This window comes from Callorhinus ursinus, unplaced genomic scaffold, assembly GCF_003265705.2.
Source record: "Callorhinus ursinus isolate GAN/ISIS: 27379988/994484 unplaced genomic scaffold, GSC_fseal_2.0 scaffold19, whole genome shotgun sequence".
Classification (NCBI taxonomy): Eukaryota; Metazoa; Chordata; class Mammalia; order Carnivora; family Otariidae; genus Callorhinus; species Callorhinus ursinus.
Window position 1 is genome coordinate 8389152 of NW_027397081.1, and position 12224 is coordinate 8401375.

Sequence of the window (12224 nt, forward strand, 5' to 3'; positions counted from 1 at the left end):
ACAAAACAATCAACACACAAATTTGGATGGAGGTTATCTCTGGGGTAAGAAACAGGGTAGTTTGGCTGGAGAAGCATACAAGTGGATCTTCATCTATATCTATTATATTTTATTCGTTATATTAAAAAGAAGGAGAGAAACATGAAACAGTTTAACCTGAGTAATAAGCAAATTGTTTAAGCGAAAAGAAGTGTTCAGTCAATTCCTCTTGGCAACAAGATTGGAAACCTTAGATGATTTAAGAGTTTCAAGTAATCCTTCAGCAATATAAATGCTTTCCACAGAGGAAGAAAGAAAGATGTTTGGCCGTTATTCAGTTAATTGTATTGGTGCTAGACATCTAAGCTTAAAATCTGCATGAAATTAATTCACGTGAGGAATCACTTATTCTTGGGTATTTAATATTGATCACAATTGCCAAATAGCAGTCAGACCCCCACCACACTTTGTACTTACTATATGGAAACAATCTTATGCAAGTACAAATCTCCAAAAGGGTTCAGCGCAAAAAAAAAAAAAAAAAAAGTAATTTGTTTCTACACCTGGCCTTACTTAAGGAGAGCAATGCTTTATTTATTCAACATCATTGTGAAATGAAGTGTTTCAAATAATTTTACGCCTTTAAGTGCCAAGACTTTTTTTTATTAATAATTTTAACCACTTGGATTGAAATCACTTTTAGAAAGCTGTTACACATGTGGATTTTTTTCTCCTCTTTCTTAAGACAGTGACAGAATATGCTTAAGGTTTTCATGTTGACCTGGGGTCAAGATCAGTTAGGCTCCTAATCCCATTTTGTCAGATAATCCCAGAGGCCCCTTGTCCACCTTTGTCACCCAGAAATATATGTGGTAGCGGTCCTTGGGGATGTTCAACAATTGGTTACTGTTTTCTCCAGAAAATTGCTCTTGTTCATATGCATTGAAACCATTACTTCAGTCAGCTTTCCTGAGCTTGAGTCACATCTATTCACAAACACACAGATATCAATACCCCTTTATTCCCACAATGCTCCTGACTGATCTTGTCCATATTTCATAATTATCGTCGCCAAAATCAATAGCAGTAATTTGTGTGTAAGGACGGTTTATCCCAGCGGTAAATGACTACTAGGCTGCGGGTTTGAGTTGTCGTGTCTGTTTTAAGCTCATGCCCTCCTTTTCTCGAAGATTGTCAGCTTCCAGCAATGGCTTCTTATCCCCCCTTCCTAATTTGCTGATTGTCATCCATCTGGGACTAAGAAATTAGGTAATTTATTCTAAAATAAGAACAAAGATGCCATTCCTGACAGGGTAGAGTCTTTCCTCTGAGGGAAGTGTGTAAGGCTGGGTGCATGTGTGTCTGTTTCTCGCTCCTCTGCGATGCCCCAGATAAGCAGGTCACTGGAGGCTCCTTCTGGAATGGCGAGGCATTGCTAAGCACAGGGCCAATGTTGCCAGTCAGGTGAACCCATGCCAATGGCTCATTAGCACCATTATGGAATTTGCCTTTGTTTTGATTCCATCCCTGAACACACAAGATGGCATTTGATATTAGTTCTTTCTTATTCTTAAAATTTTTCAGACAAAATTCTGGTAACCTGGGATGTTTTCTAAAAGGACTCCTGACAGACCAATAGCGAAAGCATCCATTGTAATTACTACTCCATGCTAGATGTTATAAGTTGCCTACTAGCATTTACTTAATTCCACTTACCTACAAACGAAGAGAAAGTTTGAAGTGGACATGCTATTCTCCAAGCCAGAGGTCGGCAAAGGACAGCTTGCCGGGCAAATGCTGGCAGTTTTATAAATAAAGTTTTATTGGAACTCCCTTCATTAGTTCATAGATCCTATGACTGCTTTCATGCCATAGTGACAGAGTTGAGTAGTTGAGGCAGACTGTCTGGCCCAGAAAGCCTGAAACAGTTAGAGAAAAAGTTAACCAACCCCTGATCCAGGTTAACTAGTCATTCTCAGATAAACTGGTTTATTCCACAAAGAGGTGAATTCCAACAATATCTTTCTTTTTTGAAATGCAAACATGGAAAAATTGTAAAATAATCAGGTTACTAAGCAAGTGCTTAATAATTTCTGAACTATTTAATGTTGTTGGTCAGTTTGAGAACTTCTCAGCTGACATTGCTGGCCCTAGACAAGGGGATTCGAGGCAGCCACGGAGACTACATAAGCATCTCCCAAGAATACCAACAATGAGACCCTCTAACCACAGTTAGATAATGTGCTTCTTATCCCCCCTTCCTAATTTGCTGATTGTCATCCATCTGGGATAATGCACATTATCATTTTGTCTCTGATATTAAAGTGAGATAAGAGATAGAAAATACCTTAAAAAGTACTTGACATAATAGATGTGGTGTTAGGCCCATGGTTTGGGAAAATTGCAAGCCCTGAGGAATGGCTGGTAATTAATAGGCTGTAATGTTAATAAGGAAACCTAAAGTGTATACTTTTAAAGAAAACAAAACAGAGACGTTATTTGGAATTACTCACATTGTATTTGGGTTATATCTATAAAATATTAAGAAACGGAAATACAACATAATTCCTTCCTAAATGTGGCACCGGAAAATAGAATTAACATTTATAATTTTTTTTACACTTGATGATACATTTCAAGTATTGACTTGTTGGATATAGTTACAATGTTTGAGGGTACATGATTTGACCCATGCTAACCCGAGTGCATGAAATAACTAAATGCTATATGAGTTCTAACGTAGTTATGTGTTAGACACACGTGTTGAATAGGCCCATTGAGTGGGATTTCATTGAAACTCAGCTTTATTTTTGTCTCCCCAATGCCCTTTGAAACTATTCAGTGAATGAAGCTTTGCCCCTGCACTAGATAAAAACTCAGCAAGTCTCCTGAGTTTTCTATTCATTCTAAGGTAGCAGACACTGCCATAGTCACTTTAACAAAATACAGTCAAATTTCAAAAATTAAGAGTCCAGGTCAGGACATTAACCAATACTTCAATCTCCACTCTTACACATGTACCTTATACTCATGTAGTCCCTACTAAGAACAGGTACTGTGGATTCTACCTAAAAAACAAAAAGTTACAATAATCAAAACAGCATGGTGCTAGTGAAAGAACAGGAACATACAGAGCAGAACAGAACAGCAAGTCCAGAAATAGACCCAAACAAATGCAGTCAACTGATCTTCGAAATACAAGCAGCAGCTCAATGGAAAAAGGATAGTTTTTTCAACAAATGGCACTGGTACAATTAGATGTACACACACACACACACACACTCATGCTCACACACACACACACGCACACCAACTCACATGTGCGCACACACACGCAGACCTAGACACAGACCTTATATCTTTTACAAAAATTGACTCAAGAATAGACCTAAATGTAAAATGCAAAACATGGGATTTCTGGAAGAAAACATAGTAGAAAATCTAGATGATCCTGAGTTCGGCAATGAATTTTTAAATACTACATCCAAAGCAAAAATCCACGAAGGAAGAAATTGACGATAAGTTGGAATTTACTAAACCTAAAAACTTTTGCTCTGAGAAAGATGCTTTTAAGAGAATGAAAAGAGAAGCCACAGATTGTGGAAAACAATCTCTGCAAAACACTATCCAATAAAGAACTTGTGTTCAAAATAGAAAAAAAAAATTCTTAAAATTCAACAATAAGAAAACAAACAATCCAAGTAAAAAATGGGCAAAATGTCTGAGCAGACACCTCACCAAAGAAGACATATGGAGAGCAAATAGGCGTATAAGAAGATGTTCAACACTCTTTGTTATTAGGAAATTGCAAATTAAAATGATGAGATATAACCATACATCTATTAAAATGGCTAAAATCCAAAAAAACTGATAATGCCAATTGCTGGCAAGGATGCAGAACAATAACAACATTCATTCATTGTTGGTGAGAATGCAAAATTGTACAGTCACATGGGAAGACAGTTTGGCAGTTTCTTAGAAAGTTAAATATAGTTTTTTTCATACACTCTTAGGTATTTACCCAACTGATTTGAGAAATTTATGTCTACACAAAGATCTGCACACAAATGTCTAGCAGCTTTATTTATAATTGTCACAAACTGGAATTAACCAAGATGTCCTTCAATAGGTAAATGGACAAACAAACTTTGCAACATCCATACAATGGAATATTATTCAATGATAAGAAGAAATGAGCTATCAAGACACAAAAAGACATGGATGAATCTTAAATGCATATTGCTAAGTGAAAGAAGGCAGTTCGAAAGGGCTACATTCTGCATGACTCCAGTTATATATTTTTTTCTCACATCTCATTTTGGTAAACAGTATATCTTGTATCTTAATACCTTAGTTGAAACTTTGGTATTAACGTCCTGCTATAAATTTATATAAGCACTTAATCAGGGGCCAAGAAATATTTATCCATAGATAATTCTAAACATAGACCTACTAACTTTATGTGTTACATTAGCCAGATTATGGTTGACCCTTGAGCAACCCACGTTTGAACTGCGAGTATCCACTTAACATGCAGGTTTTTTATGGTACGGTGTTATAAATCTATTCTCCTTATGATTTTCTTAACATTTTCTTTTCTGTAGCTTCGCTTATTGTAAAAATATCATATGTAATACATATAACAAAATATGTGTTAATTAAATATTTTTGTTATAGGTAAGGCTTCTGGTCCACAGTAGGTGATTAGTGGTTAAATTTGGGGGGAGTCAAAAGTTATACCAGATTCTCTACTGTGCAGGGGTCAATGCCTCTAACCCCGTGTTGTTCAAGGGTCAACTGTACAAGCTTCTCAAGGGCTGTAATCACGTCTTCTACTACTTTGTAACATATATACGTACACAAACACATTCTCGCATGAAGAAATGTCCTTTCTATCCCAGAACTGACCCAATAAATACTGGTAGCTGACTTGTCGATGATATATCTGTGTATACTTAATTCTGCAAAAGGAGTCAAGCCTGAGTCTGTCATTGGAACACATAATTTGAAGCCAGAACTTGAATTTCTGAGTTTCCAGCTAAATCACAGATTGATTACTCGAAAAGCTGGCATTGGCTAATACAACTATGGTACAGAAAGACCCGGATCAGACAGTCAACGCTGAAGGTCAATGGGATGACCAATGTCTCATTCAGAGCAAAGTGAGCATCCAAAAAACTGTCATAAGACCCAGGTAAAATATTATCTGTAAAATATCATCTGTAAAATTAACATTTTTAATTGAGAGTTTAGCCCCTCTAGAATTAGCAGACACAGAACTTAAAACTCAGCTGAAATGCATCATTTTTACCCACAAGCTAGCAAACCAGCTCAGCTCATCCTGAAGTATGTAACAGTGGGACCGTGGCCATGGTTTCCTTGGGTTAAAAGGAGATCCAACGGGTTCTAAATAGTTCCTCCCCATAGTTCCTCCCCGGTGGAGGATGAAGTTTCCCCTTTATAGCCCCTTCTCTCACAAGGTGTCCCAAATTCTTCACCTTCTGTTGGAAGGCTTGCAAGGATCCAGGACTGTAGGGCCACAGGTTGTGAATAAGCAGTGGGTGGACTCGTGGGTGACAAGGACCAGCCACTCCACTCGCTCCAGCCCTAATGCTCACCGAGTCCGGGTTTCTTCCCCTCCCCACTTCAAACACTTCTAACACTCTAATCGGCCTAGTCCCTCCACCTCCTCTTCCCTCTCCCCTGCCTCCAGGCTTACTTGGCCTTTGGGGTTGGAAACTCCAGCTAAATATAAGCATGCAGGGGAGTCTCCTCTCGCTGAATTAGGCCGGAGGCTCCTTTAAGGCTTTGTTTCTGCTTCTGTGTGGGCTGGGGAGGGAGGACAGCCCCCAGGGCACCAGTGAAGAGCAGAGGGAGAAAGATACACCGAACTTAGGTCAGAAAACAGATTTAATACTGTGAGAGATAGCCCTGCCATAAATGCTTTCCGACTAGTATCCTTTCCTCTTCGCAAAGTTGTGCTGTCCTTAGTTACCTCCCATGTTGTGTTCTTAAACAGCAAAATTGTTTTAAAACAAAAAGTGACACAGTTTGAAAATGTTTCACCAAGGCGGACAGCAGAGCTTAATAGGCAGAGCAAAGGTCTTGGCCAAACAAGAGGTTTTAATAAGTTAGGCTCAGTCGAGGTCATGGTCAGGGGCAATGAGAAGGGGAATCTTAGTCGAGCAGAACTTAGGTCACAATCGATGGCCAATGACCAGGCAAGGAGAGTCTCAAAGGCTGAGAGAAGGTGTGTCTAGTGTCCAGGCAAAAGTGGTGACCAACACCAGGTAGGTGCATTTTTCATCCTAAAAGAATGAACTGAAGCTCCTAGACACTGAGCATTTGGACTGAATCAATACAAATGGATGTAGATTCTAGAATAGCTCGAGATGTTCTGATAAGGTAAGCCTGCTCTGAGGAATGTTTAATTGACATGAGTTTTAGAATGCTAGGTGGACTCTGAGCCTACTCTAAGAAGGCTAGCAAGAGAAGTTTAGGCCAATAATCCTTTTTTTAAATTGTAGTACAGTTGACACACAATCAATAATCCTTAATCTTAACCCTCAACACTTACCTCAAAGTGCGTGGAAATCTATTAAGACCTGGGGGCTGTCTTGCCCTCCGCAACCAAGTGGCCTTTTATAATTTGCTTTCGATTAAGATATTGTTGTTAGGAAACATTTGTGTCTTACAACAGGAACTTTTGTCATTTCCCGCTAATAAAAGCTTCTCCAATTTATACTTTATAGTTCTTTTAGAGATGCCTATATCTCTTTTAGGACAAATCATTTGTAAATGGCTTGTAATTAGTATATTACTTTGTCTCATCTCAGTGGTATATGAGCATGATGTAGTTTTATTTTTCTCTAATCACTGCCTTCAAGCAACCTCAGTCAAATCTGCCCTTTGCATTCCTTAGTGACATGCTAGGCAGATTTCAAAACTTTTCTGGTTATTTTTCTATTATTAAAACTCAGTCCAGTCGAAACTCTAACCTCAAACTGGATTTGCATGTGACATCTCCTCCCATCAGCATGGTTTTAACCTGAGACCCGAGGAGCTGAGAGAGGGTGAGGGCCTGGGAAGCGCTGAGCCGCCTTCCCCTACCCTTCAAGGCTTGGTCTCTCCAGTATGCTGGCAGCAAGGAGGCAGAGAGAGGGGTCTCTCCTTTAACTGCTCTCTGTGGTTCCTCTCCCCAAGGGCGGCTCCTTTTCTCAGGGTGATATTAACCAGCTGTAGACACCCCGCATGTGGTTGGTGTTCAAACACCTGCTCTTCAAACAGCCCATGTGGGATCTCTGGCTTCTCTGACTCAGGAGACCCAACCCTGGCTCCATCTCTTCCACCCCTCCCCTTCTTGCCCCCACGCCACCCCTGCCACCCGCAGCTTGCACCTGCAGAGGGCCGAAGACTGCCACAGCGCCATGGACCCCTCGCAGGGGCAGCTCTTTTAAGTGATGCAAGCCCACCTACCTTCCAGGGTGTCCTCACCATGGCCATACGTCTCAACCCTCCCATCTCCTAGTCCTCTTTCCTGTGTTCGGGTGAGATCAGATGGGACCGGCCGGCGCACATCAGCAAGTCACCCCCTTGGAGACCAGGATGCCCACCTCCCCTTCTCCAGCTTCTACAGGTAATTTCCTTGGAGCCTCCCTGTCACTGGCTTGAGGAGGGGAGTGGCATATAACTCATTCCTTCCTTGCCCAGGGGCCAGAGAGGAAATGACTTCTCAACACAAACACTGCACAGCTATGGCTTCTTTTCTCTCCTCCTTCTTTACTCCTTAGTTTTTTTGTGTAGATGTGGGAGGGGGTGGGCGGTGGGGGGCAGGTGGCTGGTGATAGAGGGACTATTCATTACTTGCTAATAAGCCTAGAGGAAGTGGCTTCCAGCCTCCACGAGTGGGCGGCTCTCTCCACAGTGGCAGATAATTCTCACCTGTGGTTTTCAGCTGTGGGCTCCAGCTCCTATTTGGGAGTATCAGCAAAAAGATCACTCAACAGCCTTCAGCAGCCTTTAGCAGGAAAATGCACCAGCTTTTAAAAAATAAAGACAGGGGCGCCTGGGTGGCTCAGATGGTTAAGCGTCTGCCTTCGGCTCGGGTTGTGATCCTGGGGTCCTGGGATCGAGTCCCGCATCGGGCTCCCTGCTCCTTGGGAGCCTGCTTCTCCCTCTGCCTCTCTCTCTCTCTCTCTCTCTTTCTCTCATGAATAAATAAATAAAATCTTTAAAAAAAAATAAAAAATAAAGACAATATTTTCACCACAGAATCCAAGGCACAAATCTGGCTGTCAGGGATGAGAGGGGCGGTGCATCTTTTTCGTGTGGGCACAGAAATCTTCTCCTATCCAAAAAGTTCATTGTCTTTTGAGCCAGTCAGGAAGGAAGGACTGTTTGCCCAGCTGAAGAGGCCAAACAGCTGCTTGGTGACAGGGAAGAGACCCTTAAGGCTTCAGGACCCCCCGGTGCCTCCTTGATAACTGAGGGAGGCCGTGCTCGAAATTCCTGAGCCCGTGGAGAGTTCGGTCCCCCCTCATCCTCCAGTCCTCACTTCACCCCCACATTCAGTCGATAAGCCACCAATTGGAGGACAAATCTGAAGAACATAGAACACAGACAATTCAGGTAAGTCTGAGGGAAGGAGAATTGTTATCAATAGAGGATAGGATATTCCCTACATGATTTTCAGAGTAGACCCCTGAGGAGCTGTGGGTTTTATTTCACAGCCCGATATAGAAAAGAAAGGGCTAGCGTGTGGGAGGGCTGCTCTCTCCCTCCCCAGCTCCACAGCCCCACAGTCACCCAATGCACTGACGATGAACTTTGTTCCCTAGGAGCAGAGGGCTGGCTCCTCCGCCCAGGCTGCTGGAAGATACACACTCCAGGGACGGTGCCCCAGCAGATAGGAAACATACTAACCAGTATCTGGCCGAAAGAGCCACTGAATAAATGTTTTTAAAACAAACTGACTTCAAAAGCTTTAAACCTTGCAAAGGACCCAAAAATGTAAAGAAAAAATATCAACCTACATACATGATAGTTACAAAGAGAAGTGCCCAGGGCTGGCTGACAGGGGTGGGGGCCAGCCTTGCGTTGGAGCAGGGGCGTATGGTCTGGACACTCTGCCTCCAACAGTACGGACAACCAGAAGAAGCTCAAGACCGGAGGAGCAGGCTCACTGTCTTCTACAAACCCTGTGGTCAGATGTAGGGCTCTCCCAGTCCTGCGCGCAGGAGGGCATACCAAAGCTCTAAGAGAGAAGACTAGAAAAGATATTGTCTCACCAGAGCCAGCAAGATGGCAGATTGAACCTACCAAAAGCTAAAGTTTGCTTGGTTTGATCTAGTATCTAACCTGGACCGTGTTAATAAGTAAAAGCTACCTGCCACAATGTAACAATCCTGAGGCAGGTCACTTTCTTTATCCCCATTTTATAGATGAGCAAACTGAGGCAGGGAGAAATTATGTGACTTGCCCATGTTTACATAATTTATAAGTGGAGTCAGTTTTAAATCTGATCCAATAATCTAGACCCTGTGCTCTTAACCACTTGGCTTTGCAGTCTCTCATGAACAAGAAAAGAGTTCCCACCCCAGGACCACCCAAAGAAAAAGGCTCCTCCTGAATGTGCTATTTCCTACTCCAATTAGCAGCAAAGGGCAGGTGGAATGCGTCAGAGGAAAAGACCGAGAAGTTGGGGAAATGGCCTCCTTCTTCACAGGCAGTCATGGAAGGAATATTTAGGTTCACTTCCCGGGTTTTCAGGAAGAAAAGAGTAACATTCCTTCCATCTCACTGCAATTCCCCACCCGTCCACCCCCAAAAATCCTCCCTCACAAACCCAGCTGTCAGGGCCAGCCCTTTGGTGAGTGACTGATAGGGTTGAGGCACCACCTAGTGGCTTAAACTGAAAATACCCCCAAAGGCTGTCCCTGGAGAACCCCAGCAAAGAGGGCAGCGGTGATCTGTCCGAGGCAGGAAAAGGGAACTGGAAAGCAAAAACTGCCCCCGCTCAAAGACTTTCTGCATTCCCTGTAGCCCATAGCCACACATCATTAAAAGGCATTTTTTTCTGCCAGCCTGTGTAAGGGTTTACCCAGCATATTGAGAACAAAGCAAGAGCTAGAATCCAGGAGACCTGAACCCCAGACGCCAGCCGCTTACTGTCCACCAAACTGGAAAACTGTGTCTCCTAAGATCTCACCCCAGGACTGTGGGCCCCCCTGGATATCTGTGGGCTGTATTTCAGCATCTGGGTGAGACTCAATAGAGAAGTCAGTGACGACGAAGGAGCCGGCAAAGAAAGGGAAATGGGAAAGAGAAGGTTCTTTCTTCTCAAAGAACAGTTTCTGCTGAGTTTGTGCAGAAACCTCTGAGTCACGGGGCGGGGGGGAGCAGAGGGCACTATTGCAGGGGGGAGCCCTCCTTCCTTGCTGTTTCAGGAGTTAGTGGGTGTCCATCCCTTGTCCCTTATTTCGCACAGGTTAAGGAGCAGTCCAAGGAGACCAGATCAAGCGGGAGCGTGGCCGCCAAGACGCTCCTGCAGGGGAGGGGTTGGCAAGTCAGGTCAACGCCCCCAGCAGAGCTATAGTCAAGATCAGGCACGTGATGACGGAGAGCTGTAGGAAAGAAGGGACATCTAGGAGGTCCAGTCTGAGGGAGCAGGATGTAAGTACAGCTTCTAGAACGCTGGGCAACGTTCGTGCTTTGGTGCCTGGTACAGATGATGCTGTTTACTGGTGAAACCGATGCAGAGTGGTAGGGCCCAGCCCCAGGAAACCAGGCTGCTGACTGGGCTCCCCCCACCCTACCCCTAGAAACCTAGGGGGATGGAGAAATTCCAAGCAAGCAAAGGATCAGACAGGAGAGGTCTGCACAGACCAAAGTAGATTCAGGAAGCAGCCGAATGCAGTGTGCGTCAATGCCAGGTTCAACGATGGTCCATCTACACAGATTGGTCCCAAATCCGTTTAGGTTAGCATTGTGCTTGGTGTAATAGACTCTTGACTCTGCAGGAACCAAGGTTCTGGTACATTTTCTCAGAAAGAGCCGCCAAATGTTCTTTTCAGTCCCTGGGCTTTATTATATATACCTACTCTCAGGCACCCCAGCCCCTGCGAGCCCAGGACTCAGACCAAGGCAGAGGATATTTCTCCTATTTGAGCCTCAAGAGTTCTTGCTCCTCGGCACAGCTGGACTGGCATCCGTCCACCCCTTCACCTTCCTGTTAGTCTCTCTGCTCGAGTTCCTGAAGCTCCAGGCTCCCCGGACTCTGTTCTCGCTCGTCTATTTTGGCTCACCTTTATTTTCGTTTTTCCATGTTGGTTCTATCTTTGGATGAAGTGTGGCTTCTTCACCTCTTGTTTCACACTGAGCTCAGGGCTTAGTCTCACCAGTGGTCACGTGGCCTTATTGGTCAGGGTTGTCCCGTCAAGAGCCTCTGCAATCTCCATCTGATCCTTCCCACGGCTGCCAGACCACCGTCTCTCCCTACTGCAAAGGCTGAGACCACTGAAGAGCCCCCTGAACTCGTTCCAACAAGAGGAGTCACCCCGAGACTGTCATCTCTCTGTCATACAGAGCTGGTTTGCATGCCCTGAGATCAGCGAATGGAAGAACCTTGCTCTGTAGAGGTCAATGGCGTCACCGACTTGTGTATGTTCCCCACTGGATTTGTGTGAACGGCTAAACTGCTGTAGAAAAGACCTTGAATTCCAGTGGCTTAAAAATGAAGTTCACTTCTCCTTCATGCTACAGGTCAGAAAGATAGCAAGCCGTTCACCGCACACAGTCATCTGAGGACTAATTTATTTCTTCCCCACATTTTCTTCCCCACATTTTGGAGGATTCTCATATATTCAATAAATATTTGAGCACTTGCTATTTAAAAGGTGCTGGGTTACATTCTGCAGGAGTCACCCTCTGAGCCTTCTCAGAACTCGCGATCTAATGAGGGGATGAAGCAAGTCAATGAAGAAGTATGTTCAGAAAAGAGAAACAAGCACAATAGAGTCTGTAGGGATAAAAGGGAGGAATCACTTTCCAATCAGGGCAATGGGAAAGCCTTCACTGAAGAAGTCATACAGGAGATGAGATTTGAAAGACTTACAAAATTTCAAGAGATAAAGAAGAGGGAACAAAATGTTACCAGGGGAGAGAACAGGGGGAGACAAAGCTTGAAAGTAATGAAATGTGGGAAAACCAGGAAGCGGTGAGCAGAAGAGTTTAAGGTCTGAGGGGCG

At 43.6% G+C, this 12224-nt stretch overlaps 1 protein-coding gene across 2 annotated transcripts in view; it reads left to right on the plus strand.

Annotated features, from left to right (window-relative positions):
- Nucleotides 1-7507: 7507 nt before the first annotated feature.
- The window catches only part of POU2AF2 (POU class 2 homeobox associating factor 2), a 65686-nt gene continuing 60969 nt past the window's right edge, over nt 7508-12224 (plus strand). For both annotated transcript variants that reach the window (XM_025893349.2, XM_073903717.1), the window contains exon 1: nt 7508-7615. In XM_025893349.2, coding sequence (XP_025749134.2) covers nt 7537-7615 — 79 coding nt within the window. In that variant the 5' untranslated portion in view covers nt 7508-7536. The remainder of the gene's footprint in view (nt 7616-12224) is intronic.